This window comes from Anomaloglossus baeobatrachus, chromosome 9, assembly GCF_048569485.1.
Source record: "Anomaloglossus baeobatrachus isolate aAnoBae1 chromosome 9, aAnoBae1.hap1, whole genome shotgun sequence".
NCBI classification, from domain to species: Eukaryota; Metazoa; Chordata; class Amphibia; order Anura; family Aromobatidae; genus Anomaloglossus; species Anomaloglossus baeobatrachus.
In genome coordinates, this window is record NC_134361.1 from 125,578,523 (window position 1) to 125,601,069 (window position 22,547).

Sequence of the window (22,547 nt, forward strand, 5' to 3'; positions counted from 1 at the left end):
TACTTACAGCAAGGATGGGCTGCAGTGTGTACATCGCCCAGGCCAAAAACTAATACTCTAGCAAGATACAGCTAAATCCCTACTAAGTGGTGGCCTCACAGGTGCAGGAGGAGCAAATCACACACACTTTCAAGGAATGGAGGGGATGATTGCTGGATGATAAAACTGCACACTCATGGCTTGCATAGTGCGCTGTTCACACATGCAGATACACAGTCACAAGCCGCCCGCAGCCTATTAGGTGACGCCCATACTATTAGATCAGGCGGGTTGCCAAGCCGTACCCCATCTGTGTAACATACAGGGACAGAAACTCTGATATGCAAGGCCTAACAGAAAGGGGCCTGGCTGTATCCTGTACAAAAAATATGGGGTTTTAGTTGTTTTTTATGGTCATAAAACGGAAGCCTACAACCCTCGTCATGGGAACCTCATGCTTGTAGGTCCCTACACTAAATATAAAAATAGCAACAAAGAGGAAAAAATATCCTTTGGCCTGGGCGCTGTACACACTGCAGCCCATTTTTGGTGTAACTAATTCTTAATTTTTGGAGTATATTTTTTCCTCTTTTTGTTGTTATTGTTATATTTAGTGTAGTGATTTACAAGCATGAGGTTCCCGTGACGAGGGTTATAGGCTTCCGTTTTATGGCCATAAAAAACAACTAAAACCTCATATTTTTTTTGTACAGGATACAGCCAGGCCCCTTTCTGTTAGGACTTGCATATTAGAGTTTCTGAACTGTATGGTACACAAATGAGGAACGGCCTGGCAGCCCGCCTGATTTAATAGTATGGGCGTCACCTAATAGGCTGCTGGTTTGTGACTTGTATCTGCATGTGTGAACAGCGCTCTATGCAAGCCATCAGTGTGCAGTTTTATCATCCAGCAATCGCCTCCTCCATGTTTGGAAGTGTGTGCGTGATTTGCTCCTCCTGCACCTGTGATGCCTCTACTTAGTGGGGGCTTAGCTGTATCCTGGTAGAGTATTAGTTTTTGGCCTGGGTGATGTACACACTGCAGCCCAACTTTGCTGTAAGTAATACTTAATTTTTTGAGGATATGTTTTCCTCTTTTTGCTGCTATTTTTACATTTTACACCAGGACAACATTTTGAGCAAAATTTTGGGCAATGGGCATAGAATAGTTGGAAAAAGAGGCAATTGCCTTGGGAATATGTTATCTTTTAGCCTTTTTGTCCAAAAAAAACAATCACAAAAATCTTGGTTGTCTTTCTCTGTTTTTTTTTTTTTGTGTGGTAAAAATTGTAACGTGCCTCTTTGCTATTCAGAAGAAAGATGTCTTGCTGCCCAATAAAAAAACATGCAATATACAAAATTTCATCATTGTGACTCTCACCACCTAATCTATTGTATTGTATATATTTTGTGTGATGTTAAATGCATAAGATGCACCACAAGAAAAATAATAAAAAAGGCTATCAGAGCACATTTATAATATATTAAAGAGCAACAATACATGTTTAGAGGCAGCAAAGCATTTCGTTGATGTGCACGGTAGTTCTATAGCATGTCTACGATGTTTTGGTCTGATCATAATTTCTTGTCCGGTTAGTGGTGATGATTGGAAAAAAAAGATACATTTAAGAGGGATGCAGTGGATCTTAATGTAAACCAAAATGCGCCTAATGGGATGACCCTCAATAACGATACTATGATATTGTATTAGTAATTTGCTGTTTATGTTTTACTATTCAGTTTAGTATTTTTCTATTTATTGTTTGTGATTTTAAATAGCTATGTTCAGCTGTAGTTACATATCTATGACTAAGGGCGCTAGAGGCGCCGGAAACGCATCAGAGACGGCCTGCAGCCGATAGATTTCTTTTAACTATGTCCTAATAAAGCAGTAACACTTTTTTCATAGTTTCTCATATATTTTTTCATTTGGAGAATCTCTTTTTAGACTAAAAGATCCTCAAAAGCTAGACATCATGCCGTGATCCTCAAAAATTTAGGAACAAATGAGAAAGAAAGTAATTGAGATCTATCAGTCTGGAAAAGGTTAAAACCATTCCTAAAGCTTTGGGACTCTGCAAACCTCAGTGGGAGCCATTATCCACAATTGGCAAAATATGTAACAATGGTGAACCTTCCCAGGAGTGACTCGCCAAACAAAATTACCCAAAGAGCGCAGCAATGGCTTATCAAAAAGGTCACAAAAGACCCCACAACAACATCCAAAGAACTGCAGGCCTCACTTGCCTCAGTTAACATCACTGTTCATGACTCTGCCATAAGAAAGATACAAGGCAATAATGGCCTACATGGCAGAGTTCCACGTTGAAAACCACTGAACACTGGTACGAGGCAGGTCCCTTGCATATTGTGTTACTTATATAGTTACTACCGGTGACAGCGCTGGTTAAGCATACTGAATACCACTACTAGACAGTTCACTTGAATATTGCATTACTTATGTAGTTACTACCGGTGACATCCATGGTTAAGCATGCAATTCACCAGAACTCTATTATTTTTAGCTGGTGCACCTGTGTGCTGTTTAAAGGTGTCCCTGCTTCATCTTTATCTTTGTGTTTTTATGCGTGCTTCTATTGCAACCGTGGTGTGGTCGCCTGATCCCCGTGGCAGTTCTTGGTGGTGTCAGTGTAAATTAACACTGACTGTTTGCGTCTTAGTAATTTGACCCTTATTATTCTGAAGTCTGTAGTTGTCTGTCCAGCTCTCTGAGCTCTTAGCAGCTATATTCCATCCATAGCACGGTGGAATCTGGGTTGCGCTTAGGATTGTATGAAACATTCTCCTCCTAAGCTGCCAACCCCGTAACACTGGCCATCTGTTCGTGACCTCAAGCTGAAACACACTTGGGTTATGCAGCAGGACAGTGATCCAAAACACACCAGCAATTCCACCTTTGAATGGCTTAAGAAAAATAAAATTAAGACTTTGGAGTAGCCTAGTCAAAGTCTTGACTTTAATCCAATTGAGATGCATGGGCATCATCTTAAAAAGGCGATTCATGCTCGGAAAACTTCCACTGTGCAGACACAAATTCACTGGCTTATGTGAACAATACCTTAAAATTTAACTTTTATTCTTTTCTAGCTGTAGTACCCGGCCGTTGCCCGGCATAGTAGCAGCCTCTCTCCAAGTCTCTGTGTCACTGTCTGTCTGTCTCTTTCGTTGTCTGTCTGTCTCTGTCTCTATCTCTCTCTGTCTTTGTATCAGTCTATCTTTCTCTATATCTGTGTCTCTGTGTCTGTCTGTCTCTCTATCTCTGTGTCTGTCTGTCTGTATCTCTGTGTCTCTCTCTATCTCTGTGTCTGTCTGTCTTCCTCTTTCCCCGTCTGTCTATTGCCTTGTCTGTCTCTTTCCCCATCAGTCTCTTTCCCCGTCTGTCTCTTTCCCCATCTGTCTCTTTCACCATCTGTCTCTTTCCCCGTCTGTCTCTTTCCCCGTCTGTCTCTTTCACCATCTGTCTCTTTCCCCGTCTGTCTCTTTCACCATCTGTCTCTTTCCCCGTCTGTCTCTTTCCCCATCTGTCTTTTTCCCCGTCTGTTTCTTTCCCGGTCTGTCTCTGTCTTTTTCCACGTCTGTCTCTTTTCCCGTCTGTCTCTTTCCAGGTCTGTCTCTTTCCAGGTCTGTCTCTTTCCCAGGTCTGTCTCTTTCCCTGTCTGTCTCCACATCTCTTTTCCTGTCTCTTTCCCTGTCTGTCGTTGTTCATCTCTTTGTCTGTGTCTTTTCCTGTCTGTCTCTTTCCCTGTCTGTCTCTTTCTCCGTCTGTCTATTTCCTCATCTGTCTCTTTCCCGGTCTGTCTCTTTCCCGGTCTGTCTCTTTCCCGGTCTGTCTCTTTCCCGGTCTGTCTCTTTCACCACCTGTCTCTTTCCCCACCTCTCTCTGTCTCTTTCCAGGTCTGTCTCTTTCAAGGTCTGTCTCTTTCCCAGGTCTGTCTTTTTTCCTGCCTGTATTCCCGTCTCTTTTCCTGTCTCTTTCCCTGTCTGTCTTTGTCCATCTCTTTGTCTGTGTCTTTCCCCATCTGTCTCTTTCCCCATCTGTCTCTTTCCCGGTCTGTCTCTTTCCCCACCTGTCTCTGTCTGTCTCTTTCCAGGTCTGTCTCTTTCAAGGTCTGTCTCTTTCCCAGGTCTGTCTTTTTCCCGCCTGTATTCCCGTCTCTTTTCCTGTCTCTTTCCCTGTCTGTCTTTGTCCATCTCTTTGTCTGTCTTTTCCTGTCTGTCTTTTTCCCTGTCTGTCTCTCTTTCCCTGTCTGTCTCTTTCTCTGTCTGTCACAATTTCTCTGTCTCTTTCCCCCTCTGTCTCTTTTCCAACCTCTCTCTTTCCCCACCTCTTTCTTTCCCCACCTGTCTCTGTCTGTCTCTTTCCAGGTCTGTCTCTTTCCAGGTCTGTCTCTTTCCCAGGTCTGTTTCTTTCCCAGGTCTGTCTCTTTCCCCGTCTGTCTCTTTCTCCATCTGTCTCTTTCCCCGTCTGTTTCTGTCCCCGTCTGTGTCTTTCATCGTCTGTCTCTTTCCCCACCTGTCTCTTCCCAACCTGTCTCTGTCTCTTTCCAGGTCTGTCTCTTTCCAGGTCTGTCTCTTTCCCAGGTCTGTCTCTTTCCAGGTCTGTCTCTTTCCCAGGTCTGTCTCTTTCCCTGTCTGTCTCCCCGTCTCTTTTCCTGTCTCTTTCTCTGTCTTTGTCCATCTCTTTGTCTGTGTCTTTTCCTGTCTGTCTCTTTCCCTGTCTGTCTCTTTCCCCGTCTGTCTCTTTCCCTGTCTATCTCTTTCCCCGTCTATATCTTTCCCCGTCTGTCTCTTTCCTGGTCCGTCTCTTTCCCTGTCTGTCTTCCCGTCTCTTTTCCTGTCTCTTTCCCTGTCTGTCTTTGTCCATCTCTTTGTCTGTCTTTTCCTGTCTGTCTCTTTAAAGGTCTGTCTCTTTCAAGGTCTGTCTCTATTTCTCTGTCTCTTTCCCCCTCTGTCTCTTTCCCCCTCTGTCTCATTTCCAACCTATCTCTTTCCCCACCTCTCTCTTTCCCCACCCGTCTCTGTCTGTCTCTTTCCCGGTCTGTCTCTTTCCGGGTCTGTCTCTTTCCAGGTCTGTCTCTTTCCAGGTCTGTCTCTTTCCAGGTCTGTCTCTTTCTAGGTCTGTCTTCCCATCTCTTTTCCTGTCTCTTTCCCTGTCTGTCTTTGTCCATCTCTTTGTCTGTGTCTTTTCCTGTCTGTCTCTTTCCCTGTCTGCCTGTCTCTGTCTGTCTCTTTCCCTGTCTGTCTCTATTTCTCTGTCTCTTTCCCCTCTGTCTCTTTCCCCCTCTCTATTCCAACCTCTCTCTTTCCCCACCTCTCTCTTTCCCCACCTGTCTCTGTCTGTCTCTTTCCCTGTCTGTCTCTTTCCCTGTCTGCCTGTTTCTGTCTGTCTCTTTCCTTGTCTGTCTCTATTTCTCTGTCTCTTTCCCCATCTGTCACTATCAAGGTCTGTATATTTCCCCATCTGTTTATTTCCAGGTCTGTCTCTTTCCTCGTCTGTCTCTTCCCCACCTGTCTCTGTCTGTCTCTTTCCAGGTCTGTCTCTTTCCAGGTCTGTCTCTTTCTCCACCTGTCCCTGTCTGTCTCTTTCTAGGTCTTTCTCTTTCCAGGCCTGTCTCTTTCCCAGGTCTGTCTCTTTCCCAGGTCTGTCTCTTTCCCCGTCTGTCTCCCCTTCTTTTTTCCTGTCTCTTTCCCTGTCTGTCTTTGTCCATCTCTTTGTGTCTTTTCCTGTCTGTCTCTTTCCCTGTCTGTCTCTTTCCATGTCTGTCTCTATTTCTCTCTTTCCCCCTCTGTCTCTTTCCCCCTCTGTCTCTTTCCCCCTCTGTCTCTTTTCCAACCTCTCTCTTTCCCCACCTGTCTCTGTCTGTCTCTTTCCCGGTCTGTCTCTTTCCCTGTCTGTCTTCCCGTCTTTTTTCCTGTCTCTTTCCCTGTCTGTCTTTGTCCATCTCTTTGTCTGTGTCTTTTCCTGTTTGTCTCTTTCCCCACCTGTCTCTGTCTGTCTCTTTCCAGGTCTGTTTCTTTCCAGGTCTGTCTCTTTCCCAGGTCTGTCTCTTTCCCAGGTCTGTCTCTTTCCCCGTCTGTCTCTTTCTCCATCTGTCTCTTTCCCCATCTGTCTCTTTCCCCGTCTGTGTCTTTCCTTGTCTGTCTCTTTCCCCACCTGTCTCTTCCCCACCTGTCTCTGTCTCTTTCCAGGTCTGTCTCTTTCCGGGTCTGTCTCTTTCCCCCTCTGTCTCTTTCCCCACCTGTCTCTTTCCCCACCTGTCTCTGTCTGTCTCTTTCAAGGTCTGTCTCTTTCAAGGTCTGTCTCTTTCCAGGTCTGCCTTTTTCCCCGTCTGTATTCCCGTCTCTTTTCCTGTCTCTTTCCCTGTCTGTCTTTGTCCATCTCTTTGTCTGTGTCTTTTCCTGTCTGTCTCTTTCCCTCTCTGTCTCTTTCCATGTCTGTCTCTATTTCTCTGTCTCTTTCCCCCTCTGTCTCTTTTCCAACCTCTCTCTTTCCCCACCTCTCTCTTTCCCCACCTGTCTCTGTCTGTCTCTTTCCAGGTCTGTCTCTTTCCCCGTCTGTCTCTTTCTCCATCTGTCTCTTTCCCCGTCTGTTTCTTTCCCCGTCTGTGTCTTTCCTCGTCTGTCTCTTTCCCCACCAGTCTCTTCCCAACCTGTCTCTGTCTCTTTCCAGGTCTGTCTCTTTTCAGGTCTGTCTCTTTCCCAGGTCTGTCTCTTTCCCAGGTGTGTCTCTTTCCCAGGTCTGTCTCCCCGTCTCTTTTCCTGTCTCTTTCCCTGTCTGTCTTTGTCCATTTCTTTGTCTGTGTCTTTTCCTGTCTGTCTCTTTCAAGGTCTGTCTCTTTCAAGGTCTGTCTCTTTCAAGGTCTGTCTCTATTTCTCTGTCTCTTTCCCCCTCTTTCTCTTTCCCCCTCTGTTTTTTCCCCCTCTGTCTCTTTCCCCACCTCTCTCTTTCCCCACCTCTCTCTTTCCCCACCTGTCTCTGTCTGTCTCTTTCCCGGTCTGTCTTCCCATCTCTTTTCCTGTCTCTTTCCCTGTCTGTCTTTGTCCATCTCTTTGTCTGTGTCTTTTCCTGTCTGTCTCTTTCCCTGTCTGCCTGTCTCTGTCTGTCTCTTTCCCTGTCTGTCTCTATTTCTCTGTCTCTTTCCCCCTCTGTCTCTTTCCACCTCTGTTTTCCAACCTCTCTCTTTCCCCACCTCTCTCTTTCCCCACCTGTCTCTGTCTGTCTCTTTCCCTGTCTGTCTCTTTCCCTGTCTGCCTGTTTCTGTCTATCTCTTTCCTTGTGTGTCTCTATTTCTCTTTTCCCATCTGTCTCTATCTTTGTCTGTATCTTTCCCCATCTATCTTTGTCTGTCTTTCTGGCTGTCTCCTCTTTCCCTGTCTTCGCCTGTCTTTGTACCTGTTTGCCTGTCTGTCTCTTTCCACATCTGTTTCTTTCCAGGTCTGTCTCTTTCCCCACCTGTCTCTTCCCCACCTGTCTCTGTCTCTTTCCAGGTCTGTCTCTTTCCCGGTCTGTCTCTTTCCCCCTCTGTCTCTTTCCCCACCTGTCTCTTTCCCCACCTGTCTCTGTCTGTCTCTTTCAAGGTCTGTCTCTTTCAAGGTCTGTCTCTTTCCAGGTCTGCCTTTTTCCCCGTCTGTATTCCCGTCTCTTTTCCTGTCTCTTTCCCTGTCTGTCTTTGTCCATCTCTTTGTCTGTGTCTTTTCCTGTCTGTCTCTTTCCCTCTCTGTCTCTTTCCATGTCTGTCTCTATTTCTCTGTCTCTTTCCCCCTCTGTCTCTTTTCCAACCTCTCTCTTTCCCCACCTCTCTCTTTCCCCACCTGTCTCTGTCTGTCTCTTTCCAGGTCTGTCTCTTTCCCCGTCTGTCTCTTTCTCCATCTGTCTCTTTCCCCGTCTGTTTCTTTCCCCGTCTGTGTCTTTCCTCGTCTGTCTCTTTCCCCACCAGTCTCTTCCCAACCTGTCTCTGTCTCTTTCCAGGTCTGTCTCTTTTCAGGTCTGTCTCTTTCCCAGGTCTGTCTCTTTCCCAGGTGTGTCTCTTTCCCAGGTCTGTCTCCCCGTCTCTTTTCCTGTCTCTTTCCCTGTCTGTCTTTGTCCATTTCTTTGTCTGTGTCTTTTCCTGTCTGTCTCTTTCAAGGTCTGTCTCTTTCAAGGTCTGTCTCTATTTCTCTGTCTCTTTCCCCCTCTTTCTCTTTCCCCCTCTGTTTTTTTCCCCCTCTGTCTCTTTCCCCACCTCTCTCTTTCCCCACCTCTCTCTTTCCCCACCTGTCTCTGTCTGTCTCTTTCCCGGTCTGTCTTCCCATCTCTTTTCCTGTCTCTTTCCCTGTCTGTCTTTGTCCATCTCTTTGTCTGTGTCTTTTCCTGTCTGTCTCTTTCCCTGTCTGCCTGTCTCTGTCTGTCTCTTTCCCTGTCTGTCTCTATTTCTCTGTCTCTTTCCCCCTCTGTCTCTTTCCACCTCTGTTTTCCAACCTCTCTCTTTCCCCACCTCTCTCTTTCCCCACCTGTCTCTGTCTGTCTCTTTCCCTGTCTGTCTCTTTCCCTGTCTGCCTGTTTCTGTCTATCTCTTTCCTTGTGTGTCTCTATTTCTCTTTCTCTTTTCCCATCTGTCTCTATCTTTGTCTGTATCTTTCCCCATCTATCTTTGTCTGTCTTTCTGGCTGTCTCCTCTTTCCCTGTCTTCGCCTGTCTCTGTACCTGTTTGCCTGTCTGTCTCTTTCCACATCTGTTTCTTTCCAGGTCTGTCTCTTTCCTCGTCTGTCTCTTCCCCACCTGTCTCTGTCTGTCTCTTTCCAGATGTGTCTCTTTCCAGGTCTGTCTCTTTCCCCCTCTGTCTCTTTCCCCACTTCTCTCTTTCCCCACCTGTCTCTGTCTGTCTCTTTCCAGGTCTGTCTCTTTCCCAGGTCTGTCTCTTTCCCAGGTCTGTCTCTTTCCCAGGTCTGTCTCTTTCCAGGTCTGTCTCTTTCCCAGGTCTGTCTCTTTCCCAGGTCTGTCTCTTTCCCAGGTCTGTCTCTTTCCCAGGTCTGTCTCTTTCCCCGTCTGTCTCTTTCTCCGTCTGTCTCTTTCCCCGTCTGTTTCTTTCCCCGTCTGTGTCTTTCCTCGTCTGTCTCTTTCCCCACCTGTCTCTTCCCAACCTGTCTCTGTCTCTTTCCAGGTCTGTACCTTTCCCGGTCTGTCTCTTTCCCCCTCTGTCTCTTTCCCCACCTGTCTCTGTCTGTCTCTTTCTCCGTCTGTCTCTTTCCAGGTCTGTCTCTTTCCCCACCTGTCTCTGTCTCTTTCCAGGTCTGTACCTTTCCCGGTCTGTCTCTTTCCCCCTCTGTCTCTTTCCCCACCTGTCTCTTTCCCCACATGTCTCTTTCCCCACCTGTCTCTGTCTGTCTCTTTCCAGGTCTGTCTCTTTCCCAGGTCTGTCTCTTTCCCAGGTCTGTCTCTTTCCCAGGTCTGTCTCTTTCCCCGTCTGTCTCCCCGTCTCCTTTCCTGTCTCTTTCCCTGTCTGTCTTTGTCCATCTCTTTGTCTGTGTCTTTTCCTGTCTGTCTCTTATGCGGTCTGTCTCTTTCCCTGTCTGCCTGTCTCTGTCTGTCTCTATCCTTTGTCTGTCTCTTTGGCTGTCTCCTCTTTCCCTGTCTGCGCCTGTCTATGTCCCTGTTTGCCTGTCTGTCTCTTTCCCCATCAGTAACTTGCCAGGTCTGTCTCTTTCCAGGTCTGTTTCTTTCCAGGTCTGTTTCTTTCCCAGTTTGTCTCTTTCTGTCTCTTTCCCTGTCTGTCTCTGTCTCTGTCTGTCTCTTTCACTGTCTGACTCTGTCTCTGTTTGTCTCTTTCACCATCTGTCTGTCTGTCTATCTCTCTGTCTCTTTCCCTGTCTGTCCCTCTCTCTGTCTGTGTCTCTTTCTGTCTGTCTCTTTCTCTCTCTCTCCGTCTCCCCACCGACATAATATTACCAGTAGTTCCAGGCTCCATTTACTTTAAAGGAGGCATGTTTTTTGGAGAGTAACTGTAAAGAGCTGGGTTAAATTTTCCTGTCAAAACATAGTCTACAATAATATATCAATGGTCTGCACTCAGACTGAAGCAGATGATCGTGCACGTGAAAAGAGGCCGATGCCCTAGAGTCATATAATAATAAATTCACTGCACTCAAATTTGTAAATTTGCAAAGAGTGAGAAATAATTTATTTGAGCAAAGTGGTCAAGCAACATCCAACGACGTTTCGACCTGCATGGGTCTTAGTCAAGTCACTGTATAGTAGGTGACTGAAGGGTGAAGGATGATGTGCACTGAAGCACTGAAGTATATGGAAAAGGTGCCTTGAGGATATATGTGGTTTGCAAGCGCAGCAGCGCTGTTGCTATTTGATTCTCGTGTCCTAGAACACGAGAATCAAATAGCAACAGCGCTGCTGCGCTTGCAAACCACATATATCCTCAAGGCACCTTTTCCATATACTTCAGTGCTTCAGTGCACATCATCCTTCACCCTTCAGTCACCTACTATACAGCGACTTGACTAAGACCCAGGCGGGTCGAAACGTCGTTGGATGTTGCTTGACCACTTTGCTCAAATAAATTATTTCTTACTCTTTGCAAATTTACAAATTTGAGTGCAGTGAATTTATTATTATAAAACATAGTCTACGACGTTCCCTGGGTCACATGAGGTGTCTGTGCAAAATTTCATGTTTGTAAATGACTGTATTTCTAAGGTAACGTGTTAAAAAAAATTAAACTTAGTTTTTTTTTACAGTAAATTTATACTTACAGATCCACTAGTTTGTTCATTTGGGTTAATGCCCCTTGATGAATTTTGCTGATCTTGTTCCTGCGCAGTATGCTGTAATGAAAAAATGAGAAGTGATTGAATTGCTTATAGAGGAAGAAATACTTTCTTTTTTTTAATGATATTCCAGTAGTGATGTTGACACTTAACTCGTCAAATATATTAATATATAAATAATATTTGCCGCACCCATAGTGGGAACCGGCTATTCTAAGTCCCAGCTGTCAAGCTGACAGCCCACACTCAGAGGAAGTTTGGCGCGCCAGGTCACACTCATCAATTGTCCTTGTAACGTTTCAGACGCAAGGACAAATGAAACGGTTACCGCCAACACTGACTTCCGGGTCTGAGCAATGTCTGTAGTGTGATCAGGTCAGTTGATCATACTGCTGATGTCACTCTTCAACGACGAATAGGTGGCAGACAAAGCTGGTGGTTAGTGCTCCAGTGAAACTGAAGACACCGAAGAGGAACAGTATGAGGTGAGGGGGGCAGTATCTATATGCACAGTGTGGAAAGAGAGGATGGGGAGGGTATGGTATCTTTGGACACAGTATGGGGAGAGAGAGGGTGAGGGATGATGTATGGGGAGAGAGGGTGAGGGGTGATGTTTGTGGAGAGAGGGTGAGGGGTGATGTATGAGGAGAGAGAGTGAGGGGTGATGTATGAGGAGAGAGGGTGAGGGATGATATATAGAGAGAGAGGGTGAGGGGTAATGTATACAGAGAAAGTATAAGGAACGATAGGAGGAATGTATACAGACAGTATGTGGAGCAATTGGGGAATGTAAACTGACATAGTATGGGGAACAAACAGGGCAAAGAAATTTTGAGGACACAGAATAAAGAACAATATGGAAAATTTGAGGACACGGTATGAAGAGCAAGTGGGCACTGTGGGTGCAGATACAGTATAAGGAGCGAGGGGGAAAATATACAAACACAGTATGGGGACTGTGTATGAAGGTAGTGAGGAGACAGTAAGGTGTCGCCGGCGGGGAGGAGGGCCGCTGCGCTCACCGCGCTCGGTTCCGGCTCTGGGCTGCTGCTTGCTCGCCACTGCTCGATGGCTCGAGCGGTGGGCCGTATCCGGGGACTCGAGCGGCGCTCCTCGCCCGTGAGTGAAAGGGGTGGTTTGGGGTTGGAGGGTATGGTCCGTGACGCCACCCATGGTTTGTGGTGAGGTTGGGACACCACCGCTGCTCTGGACGGGGATCCCGGGAGCAATGACAGGGAGCAGCCGAGATGTTTCTCTCCCCTCTGTGGGTAGGGGGATTTGGTGGTTCCGGGGCCCGGTGAGGTGTCGGGAGAGGCAGGGTTTGCGAGGTGCAGGGTCGCGGGGGCAGTGCGGTGCCTGACGGTACGGTGGTACTCACTCAGCCAATGATGAATACAGAGTCTCCGGTAAAACAAACGGCTGGATGGACGGGTCCCGCAGCCGGCTGCGGTGGTTACTCCCGGACGGGTGGTGGTGGCTTTCTTTCCCTGCACCTGTTGTGTGTCTTCGGTCCCGATGGCTTCCCACCGGTAACCCGCTCCCCAGCTTGGATGTGTGCCGGAGGAGCCCCTTTTGCCCGCAGGCTCTGGCCCTGGGAATTCTAGCTGTGGCGGTAGCTGTATTTCCCTTTCTCAGTTTGGACGGTTGCCTTCAGTCGGGTCTTTGCTGCTAGGAAACCCCGGAGGTTCCGGTCGCTAACGGATTTGACCAGTTTAACGGCGACTCCAAGCCTGGTCGGGGTCCGTAGGCAGGCCCTGCCGGTTTGTGCTAGCTTCTCTTCGCTCCCCGGTTCGGTACCGGTGGGCCACCGCCCAGCCCCGGCCCTACGGTTCCGTGTCGATAGGCCACTCCTGCAGACGACCACCACCGTCTGCCAACCTTGCTGTATGTGCCCGGGCCACGTACCCGGACACGGTCAGTCTGCTCTTTCTCCTAGCTACCACTTCTTGCTCCTTCACTTTCACTCTCCTCAACTACACCCTAGCTCTGCCCGAGCTTAACTCCCTTCCTTTCCCGCCTCCAGGACTGTGAACTCCTCGGTGGGTGGGGCCAACCGCCTGGCTCCACTCCACCTGGTGTGGACATCAGCCCCTGGAGGGAGGCAAGAAGGATTTGTGTGTGCGGCTGATGTGCCTAACCGGGGTGTGGGATGTGTTGTTGTAGTACCTGTGACGACCTGGCTTGTCCAGGGCGCCACATTCCCCCTTAGTTAAATGCAGACCATCCGCGGGCTGCTCGTCCATCACCGGTTTTGTTTTTGTTAACTGTAGAAAAAGGTAGAAAACAGGTAAAACATTTAAACATAAGCATTTTTATCAATCTTCCCTTATGGGAGGCACGGTTCTTAAAACGTTGCTAACGGTAGTTATTTTTATTAAAACATATGGCTTCCGCTCTCTCCCACCCAAACAACCTGGCCCTGATGCTGCCCCTAAGAAGTGGGTAGCACCCCTTGACCCCAGTCCAGAACCAAGCTGCCCGAGCGGGTACGGGTACGGTATTTCATACCCTACGGTCACTTCAGGGGACCCACGTCCATGGGGAACCCCTGACCCCCGGAGGATCGCCACCGGTTATGGTAGTGGCGGGCCTGGGCCATCTCTTTCCTCCAGGCCCATCCTCCAAATCAGCCTCTCCGGAGGCGGTCACGGAATCAAGCCAACATTTATTTACATTCCACAAGTTTGTGGTTGCCCTGCCAGTTCTCCGGCTTGTCCGTAAGCAGTTCCTTACGCACGGTTGCAAAAGGTCCCTACGGCGACTAGTTGCCGGCAACGGCCGGTTCAATCACGGTTGACAATCAGGTTACAGTTCGGTTGATTTAATCTTATCATTCAAACTCTTATTTACACACTCAACACATAAGGCCCCTAAATGGTAGTTTCCCTGTACCTAAGCGGGGGTCTACCTAGGTTGGGACGTGTGGACCTTCGGGCCCAGTGTCAGTGGTGGCAGGCAGTGGGACAGAGGGAACAACTGGTTCCTCTTCTCTGCTATCGTGTGGGGCAGGCGGAGGCATAGGAGAACTGGGTACAGGTGCATCCCTGGGCACTGGTTCATCATCAGCTACTTCCATCTCTTTTTCCTCCACGGGTTGTGGGAACAGTATCACTGGAAGAATCACTGCGCCATTCTGCGTAGGCCAATCTGCGGGGAAATCACCCATCATGGTGTGGATTACCCCTTTGCCTTTCTTTTCAGCCGGTCTGGGGGCCGGAGCCTCAGTTGCTACCCTCAATGGTGGTGGGCACCTCTTCAGGTGGTCCCTGGAAACCGTGGCCAAGGTCTTCCCCTGGTTACGACTGATCTGATAGGCCTTCCCGTTCTCCCATTCGGTGGGTTGGATAACATACGGGGTCTTCTCCCATTGATCATCCAGCTTATGGGTTCTCCTCTTCCGCTTCAGCACTACATCCCTTGGCTGGAAGGGACCTGCAGGCGCCTTCTTGTTGAAGCACTGCTCCTGCTGTCCCCGACTCCAGCACAAGTTCTTTTCTACGTATTCTTGGACCTGTCGGTACTGTGCCCTCCGCCGCGTGTCCCATCCAGCAGTCAAAGGGAGTGCTTCTGGGGCTTCCAAACCCATTTCTAGGTCCACTGGCAGCCGACCGGGCCGAGCTCTCATCAGGTACGCCGATGTGCATTTCGTAGAGCTGGAAGGGATGTTGTTGTACATATCGACCAGGTCAGGTAGCTTCTCCGGCCACAGATTCCGCTCTTCCAGCGGTAACGTCTTGAGGAGGCCCAGGACCAAGTGGTTCATCTTTTCACACATGCCATTGGTTTGGGCATGGTAAGGCGTGGTCCGTATTTTCTTGCAGCCGTACAACTGGCAGAATTCTTGGAATACCTCCGCTTCAAAGGCCGGGGCCCGGTCGGTAAGCACTCTCTCTGGGTACCCGTGCGGTCGACAGAAATAGGCCTGGAATGCTCTAGCGGCGGTACGGCCGGTCAGGTCCTTGACTGGGACAACCACCATGAATCGTGAATAGTGGTCTACAATGGTCAGAGCGTAAGTATACCCACTCCAGCTAGGGGTGAGCTTCACATGGTCAAGGGCGACCAGCTCCAGCGATTGATGCGTAATGATTGGGCGTAGAGGGGCCTTCTGGTTGGCCTCGTCCCTTCTTCTTAGTGTGCAGGGACCGCATTCTCAGCACCAGGCCTCCACAGATTCCCACTCCAATAGAACCGCTCCCTCAACAGCATCTCCAGCTTCTTCCACCCGAAGTGCCCGGCACCGTCATGGTATGCCTGTAGGACAGTGGGCACGTTAGCCTGGGGAATCACCAGCTGGCGAACCTTCTCGTGGGTCTTCGGGTTGATTAGCTCCCGATACAGCTTCCCTTGGTGCAGGTACAGCCGGGTTCGTTCCCGCCACAGGCGTTGGGCCTCGGCGGGGGCGGCAGGGTCTAGCCCAGCAGAGCCCTGTTCCACCAGGGTCTTGACCAAGCGGACAGCAGGTGCTTGGACCTGAGCTTCTTGCCACCCCTGACTGGGTAGCGGGTCTAGGTTCACCTGTTGTTGATGGACATGCAACTTCTCAGCTAGCGGCCGGTGAAACGCAGGCAACTCGATCTCTTCGAGGTCATCATCATCCGGCCCCTCTTCCGACAGGTGGGGCATCCGGGAGAGTGCATCGGCATTATCATTTGTACGGCCGGCCCGGTATTTGATGGTGAAGTCGTAATTGGCTAGCCTGGCCACCCACCGCTGCTCCAATGCACCCAGCTTAGCTGTATCCAGATGGGTTAGCGGGTTATTGTCCATGTAAGCGGTAAACTTGGCTGCCGCTAGGTAATGGCGGAACCGCTCGGTGATAGCCCACACCAGTGCTAAGAGCTCGAGCTTGAAAGAGCTGTAGTTCTCAGGGTTCCTTTCCGTAGGTCGGAGTTTTCGGCTAGCGTAAGCGATCACCTTCTCCCTTCCGTCTTGGACCTGGGATAGGACAGCCCCCAAGCCCACATTGCTGGCATCGGTGTAGAGGATGAATGGGAGGCTGTAGTCAGGGTACGCTAGGATTTCTTCTCCGGTCAGAGCCGCCTTCAGCTGGCGGAAGGATTCTTCATGCTTTTCCTCCCACGCCAACGGGGCTCCAAGAGGTCTACCACCCTTGGTCTATCCCACGAGGAGGTCTTGCATGGGGGCAGCCATTTTCGTGTACCCCTTAATGAAGCAGCGGTAGTAACCCACCAGACACAGGAACTGTCTCACCTCCCTCACCGTGGTCGGTCTCGGCCAGTCTTGGATGGCAGTGATCTTCTCTGGATCTTGGGCGACACCTTCTGCGCCCACCACATGTCCGAGGTACTGCACCCTGGGCTTCAACAGGTGACACTTGGAGGGTTTCAATTTCATCCCATACTTGGCAAGGGACGCGAACACCTCAGCTAGGTGCTCCAGGTGGGCTTCGTACGTCTTTGAGTATACAATTACATCGTCCAGGTACAACAAGACGGTCTCAAAATTCAGATGTCTCAGACAGCATTCCATTAGCCGTTGGAAGGTTCCAAGGGCGTTGCACAGCCCGAACAGCATGCTGTTGAACTCGCAGAGTCCCATGGGGGTAGCAAAGGTGGTCTTCTCATGGTCTTCAGGTGCCACGGCCACCTGCCAGTACCCGCTGGTGAGGTCAAGGGTAGAGAAGTAGTTAGCGGTTCTCAGCGCAGCTAGAGATTCTTCAATACAGGGTAGAGGATAGGCATCTTTATGCGTTATCTGGTTGATCTTCCGGTAATCCACACACATCCTCATGGTGCCATCCTTCTTCTTTACTAACACTAGCGGGGCGGCCCAGGGACGGCAGCTATCCTGAACAACCCTCGCCTCCTTCATGTTCCTCACCATGTCTTTGGCGCATTGGTAGTGTGCAGGGGGATTAAGTCTGTATCTCTCTTTAATGGGGGGATGCTCACCAGTGGGAATATGGTGTTGGACCCCTTTAATCCGCCCGAAGTCTAGTGAATGTTTTCTGAAAACCTGCTCGTACTCCTGTACCACTCTGTATACCCCTTCTTTGTGATGTGTGGGGGTGTCATCAGTGCCTACGTGTAACTCTTGACACCACTCATCTAACCGCCCTGGGGATGGGTGGTGACTGGCAGGAGGCGGGGAGGTCGGAGGAACAGCCTCCTGGATGGTGTGGGGGTCTAGAGTAAGTAGCTTGGCGAGGGTAGCGTACCGGGGAAGCCTAACCTCCTCCTCTCCACAGTTTAACACCCTTACGGGCACTCTGCCTTTCTTGACGTCTACCACCCCTCGGGTGGCCATTACGGTGGGCCAGTGTTTGGAGGGCATGGGCTCTACCATGGCGAGGTAATCCCGTCCCTGGGGACCTACCGCTGCCCGGCACCAAATCATCATCTCACTCCTGGGAGGCACAATCAAAGGGGCCGCATCCATCACTCTCACGCCCCCAATCTCTCCTCCTGTTGAGCTCATTTGCTGCCGATACATCAAGGCCCGGATCTCCCGCTGAACAACCCTCTGTCGGCTTTGGTAAAACTGCATCCGCAGCTCGACTTTGGTGCGGGTCTCGAAGGCAATCTGTAGTTTTTCAAAGATGGTGGCCACGGAGGACCGGTCCCCCCTCAGCCCAGGTCTCCGTCTCCTGCTCAGCCGCGCCGGTTAACTGCCCAAGCACTACCGCTGCACGTTGCTTGTCAGTCAGGGGGTACAGCTCTAGGAGCAGACTAAGCTTCTTCCGGAAGACCTTTAAAGCGTCAGGTTTCCCATCGTACTGCGGCAGCCAGGTAGCTCCGGGCACATAGGGCAAGGAGAATGGCATCACCTGAGCAAGGGCGGGGGCCATGGCTCCCCCCGCTTGTGCGGCCGGAGCATGGGCGGGCCGATTCCCATCCACGGGCGCCACTGCGGCTGCGACCACCGCTCCTCCAGCAGCTCCGTCGGGCGCAGACATCTTGCTTCTGTCTCCCTTAGTATTTTTCTGGCACCTCCTCTACAGGGCGGGGTTTCGGCTTTCGCGCCTCCATTGCTCGAGAAGACGCTCGAGCGGGAAGATCTTCGCGCCCAAGATGGCGGCTTCTGAAATTTTTCGGCCGGACACCTCCGGCAGGACACAAGGCGCACTTCTACCCGTCGGTAGAATGGTAAGATCCTGTTCGTGACGCCAAGTTGTCGCGGGCGGGAAGGGGGGCCGCTGCGCTCACCGCGCTCGGGTCCGGCTCTGGGCTGCTGCTTGCTTGCCACTGCTCGGTGCCTCGAGCGGTGGGCCGTATCCGGGGACTCTAGAGGTGCTCCTCGCCCGTGAGTGAAAGGGGTGGTTGGGGTTGGAGAGTATGGTCCGTGACGCCACCCACGGTTTGTAGTGAGGTTGGGACACCACCGCTGCTCTGGACGGGGATCCCGGGAGCGATGACAGGGAGCAGCCGAGATGTTTCTCTCCCCTCCGTGGGTAGGGGGATTTGGTGGTCCCGGGGCCCGGTGAGATGTCGGGGGAGGCAGGGTTTGCGAGGTGCAGGGTCGCGGGGGCAGCGCGGTGCCTGACGGCACTGTGGTACTCACTCAGCCAATGATGAATACAGAGTCTCCGGTAAAACAAATGGCTGGATGGACGGGTCCCGCAGCCGGCTGCGGTGGTTACTCCAGGACGGGTGGTGGTGGCTGCCTTTCCCTACACCTGTTGTGTGTCTTCGGTCCCGATGGCTTCCCACCGGTAACCCGCTCCCCAGCTTGGATGTGTGCCGGAGGAGCCCCTTTTGCCCGCAGGCTCTAGCCCTGGGAATTCTAGCTGTGGCGGTAGCTGTATTTCCCTTTCTCAGTTTGGACGGTTGCCTTCAGTCGGGTCTTTGCTGCTAGGAAACCCCGGAGGTTCCGGTCGCTAACGGATTTGACCAGTTTAACGGCGACTCCAAGCCTGGTCGGGGTCCGTAGGCAGGCCCTGCCGGTTTGTACTAGCTTCTCTTCGCTCCCCGGTTCGGTACCGGTGGGCCACCGCCCAGCCCCGGCCCTACGGTTCCGTGTCGATAGGCCACTCCTGCAGACGGCCACCACCGTCTGCCAACCTTGCTGTATGTGCCCGGGCCACGTACTCGGACACGGTCAGTCTGCTCTTTCTCCTAGCTACCACTCTTGCTCCTTCACTTTCACTCTCCTCAACTACACCCTAGCTCTGCCCGAGCTTAACTCCCTTCCTTTCCCGCCTCCAGGACTGTGAACTCCTCGGTGGGTGGGGCCAACCGCCTGGCTCCACCTCACCTGGTGTGGACATCAGCCCCTGGAGGGAGGCAACAAGGATTTGTGTGTGTGGCTGATGTGGCTAACCGGGGTGTGGGGTGTGTTGTTGCAGTACCTGTGACGACCTGGCTTGTCCAGGGCGCCACAAAGGGACTTGAAAAATATGAGGCACAAAATAGAGACTGGGTAATTAAGGGGGGCGGTATGGAGAAGGGGGTAGCATAAGGGGACAGTGTGAGGCCATAGCGAGGAGGGGAAGTGTGATGAGAGGGCACACTATAAAGACTAGGCAGTATAGGGGGACACAGTGACAGAGGTCAGTGAGAAGAGTGGGCTTAGTATGGAAAGGTTAGGGCAGTGTGGAGGTCATGTGTAATGCACTGGCTGGGCCAGGTAGTCACAGATAGGGCCCCGCACTACACCAGTCCCCTAACAAGGTGACAGCAGCCAAACATTTAAACCCTAGTCACTCCCCTCAGTGCTTGATGGACACACCAGGGGCAGAGCCAGGCGCTTGGACACGCCCACCGAGGAGTTTCGATGGCCTGAGGCGGGAAAAGACAGTAGATAAGTTTGAGAGTTCAGTGGAGGAGGTCAGGCCTGTGTGACAGGCCTGTAGCAGACTGACAGGTGCCAGGGTAGGAGCCCGGGTACCTTTGGCTAGGAGGCAGACGGAGCCTGCAGGAGCCGGGAAGACGGCTCGGTGAAACCATGGTGGACCGGGACAGGGTAGTGGCCTGCCAGTAGCAACCCGGGGACCGACTCGGAAACCGGAGCACAAAGGGGGGTACTCAGACCCTGAAGCTAGGTCCAGAAGCTACTGGGGGCTAGCTAATTAACTGATTGCGGCCAGGACTATAGGTTCTGTCCCACCCAAAGTCCCGACTGAAGACAACAGCCCAACGAGGGGGATAGAAAGCCACCGCCACGGCAGAGAGATCCCACGAGCCAGCGTCTGCGGGAAAAGGGCTCCTTAAATGACCACAAGCCGGGGAGCGGACTCCTGTAGTTGCAAGCGCAGGTAGTCCACCATCACACAAACAGGTGCAGGAGAAAGGCAGAAACCATCAACTGGGTGGGGGACCAGACTGCAGCTGGCTGCGGGTACCGACCACCATCACCTTGGTTTACACACATCACCTTGGTGAGTACATCAGTGCCCTCCAGCCGCCCATCGCCCTGCACCGCCGAACTATACCCCCAACGGGTCCCGGGGCCACCATCCCTACCCACGGAGGGGTTAACAACTTGCTGCGCAACATCTCCCCCGGGTGCCCCTTAACTGCAGCGGTGGTGTCCACCTTCACCACAACCCGTGGGTGGCGTCACGAACTTAAACACGGCTCCGGCCGTACACCTACGTCCCTAAACCACCAACCCCCTTTTAGATCGGGGTGACCGTGGGACCCTCGGATCCGGAGACCCTCGAGTCACCCACTGAAGGTCCGGACCCGAGCGGCTCGGCTGACGCAGAGCACGGGGCGGCACACATGTACCATAAGAGGGACAGTATGTGGGTCATATTTTGTGCATAAAACACAGAGGGGGCATTATTTATTCTGGGGCACAGCGTTGGACAGATATTTTTATATAGGAGTATTCTAATCATTCTGCTATTTTTAAGGGCATTGTGTCAGGATGTGCTGCAGAAGAATGGAGAATATGGAAGTCTGCAGAGATGAGCTGTGAATCTGAAAAGTCATCAAGGCGTCAGGACAGGATGAAGAAAAGAAAGAGATGACTCTGATCAGGGATAACGTCATCTATAAGGTACCACTGTGTAAATGTTTATTTGTGATACTGACTATGTCTTATCATTAGGCCTCAACCCCACTTGCACAAAAAAAATAACAAAGAGAAAAATTGTATGAAAAATACCCTAAATAATAAATAAAATGCAAGTGCTTAATAACAGGGTACTCAGTATATACATTTTTGCAAAAAAGTCCTACTTGCGCATCGCTTCTGACGTGAGAGCAATGGGAACCCGCTGATCAGCTGTTCTTGGTGCAAGTGGCTGGAAACGCTTTTTTCTGGATCTGCTCCATTTTCTCATAGTGCTCACAGCTGTGTACTGCACATCCGCCTCATTGATTTTAATAGGAGGCTGCTGCCACTATTAGAAGATGGAGCAGATCCAGAACTGAGTACTTCTGGCCACCTGCCACCGCCGGCGTGGCACCTACAACAGGCGATTTGCAGGGGTGCCAGGTGATGTACTCTGGCCAATCGAACATTGGTGACCTATTCTAAGGAAATGCCATCAATGTTAAAGTAGTGGATAACCTCTTTAATAAAGTGTTGTGCTGTCTGACAAGTTAAGGGTTACTATGTTTTTATTTATGTTGTTAGGAGCATTAAAAGGGGTTGTCCAAGTTTGTGATGAGTCTGTAGTCACTCTATGTGACACTCTTTGTGACTTCTGAATTCTCAATGTGCGCAGACTGCATGCTGTAAGGATTCTCTTGCGCCGGTGGTGAGAGTGAGAGGTTATGAAGCTACAAGTATGCGATTTACATAGATGTGGTCACGTGCTGAACAGATATGCATGACCTCACTCAATGAAAATGAATTGACTGAGGCCAGAAACATCAAAGCAGAATGTGGCCAGAAATATACAAATCTCATACTTGTACTCACATAACTGTCCCCTCTCGCCACTGGCACCGGAGAATCCTAAAAGTGTGCAGCGTGAGCTGCGAGAATTCAGAAGCCTGCAGTCACCTAGAGTCGCTGCAGACTTTCATCTCAAACCTGGACAACCCCTTTCATTATAAAATTAAGCAGTGTGGTAACCTCAGTTCTAACTCACTTTCAGAATTTATCTCTGCTTGCTGGGTCCAGCAGTCATCATATGGCCTCTCCACTCATATGTGATTTGCATATTGCAAGATGGACAGTGAGCCCCATAGGGGTAAATAGGCCCCATGACGATCGGGAAGGTTAGGGTAGGAAAGAGTTAAGTTTTAGGTTAGAGGTGTACATGGGGGCTGCCTGATTGGTGGGAGAGTCGGCAAAAGGGATTGGGTGAGGGACAAGATATGGGAGGGGTGTTGTGCTGGGTATAAAAGGGGCTGCGCAGAGGTCACTGCCCCTTTTGACCTACAGACAGCGTGTCCCCTATGTGCTGTTGCATCATTGACTGAAGAATGGCGGACCTCGCGGCGCTGCTGGAGCTTGTGCGGGGGGCCTCTGAGGCCATCGGTGTGGACGCGCGGGGGGAGCAGTTGGAGGCGGTCTGCGGGGATGGAGCGGCTATCTCTGCTCCTGCGCCCGGACCTGCACTGCACGCTCGGCGGGCGCGACCGCCGGAGCACTACTCCCCCGGTGGGGGGAGAGAAAATAGATCTAGGAGCCCCCTCAGGGACCCTCCGGGGCAACGGAGCCCTCCTCACCTTTCAGGAGCGTCACCGGCCGCTGGGAGGAATCCTCGCCGGAGATCACGCTGGCCGGAGGGGGGCGGAGCTTCGGCGAGGCCTACTTCCGGTCTGCGGCCTGCACGGCCATGGACCAGAGCAGCGGCAGCCCCCAGTGAAGTGCTGGCTGGGGGTGGTGCCCGGCGCCACGGAGCGGAGGTGGAGACTCCCTGCAGT

General features: G+C 51.0%; 1 protein-coding gene across 2 annotated transcripts in view; it reads right to left on the reverse strand.

The window, feature by feature from the left end:
- LOC142251311 (relaxin receptor 1-like) overlaps positions 1-22,547 on the reverse strand; it is a 1,991,578-nt gene that overhangs the window by 594,307 nt on the left and 1,374,724 nt on the right. For both annotated transcript variants that reach the window (XM_075323995.1, XM_075323994.1), the window contains one exon: positions 10,744-10,815. In XM_075323995.1, coding sequence (XP_075180110.1) covers positions 10,744-10,815 — 72 coding nt within the window. The remainder of the gene's footprint in view (positions 1-10,743; positions 10,816-22,547) is intronic.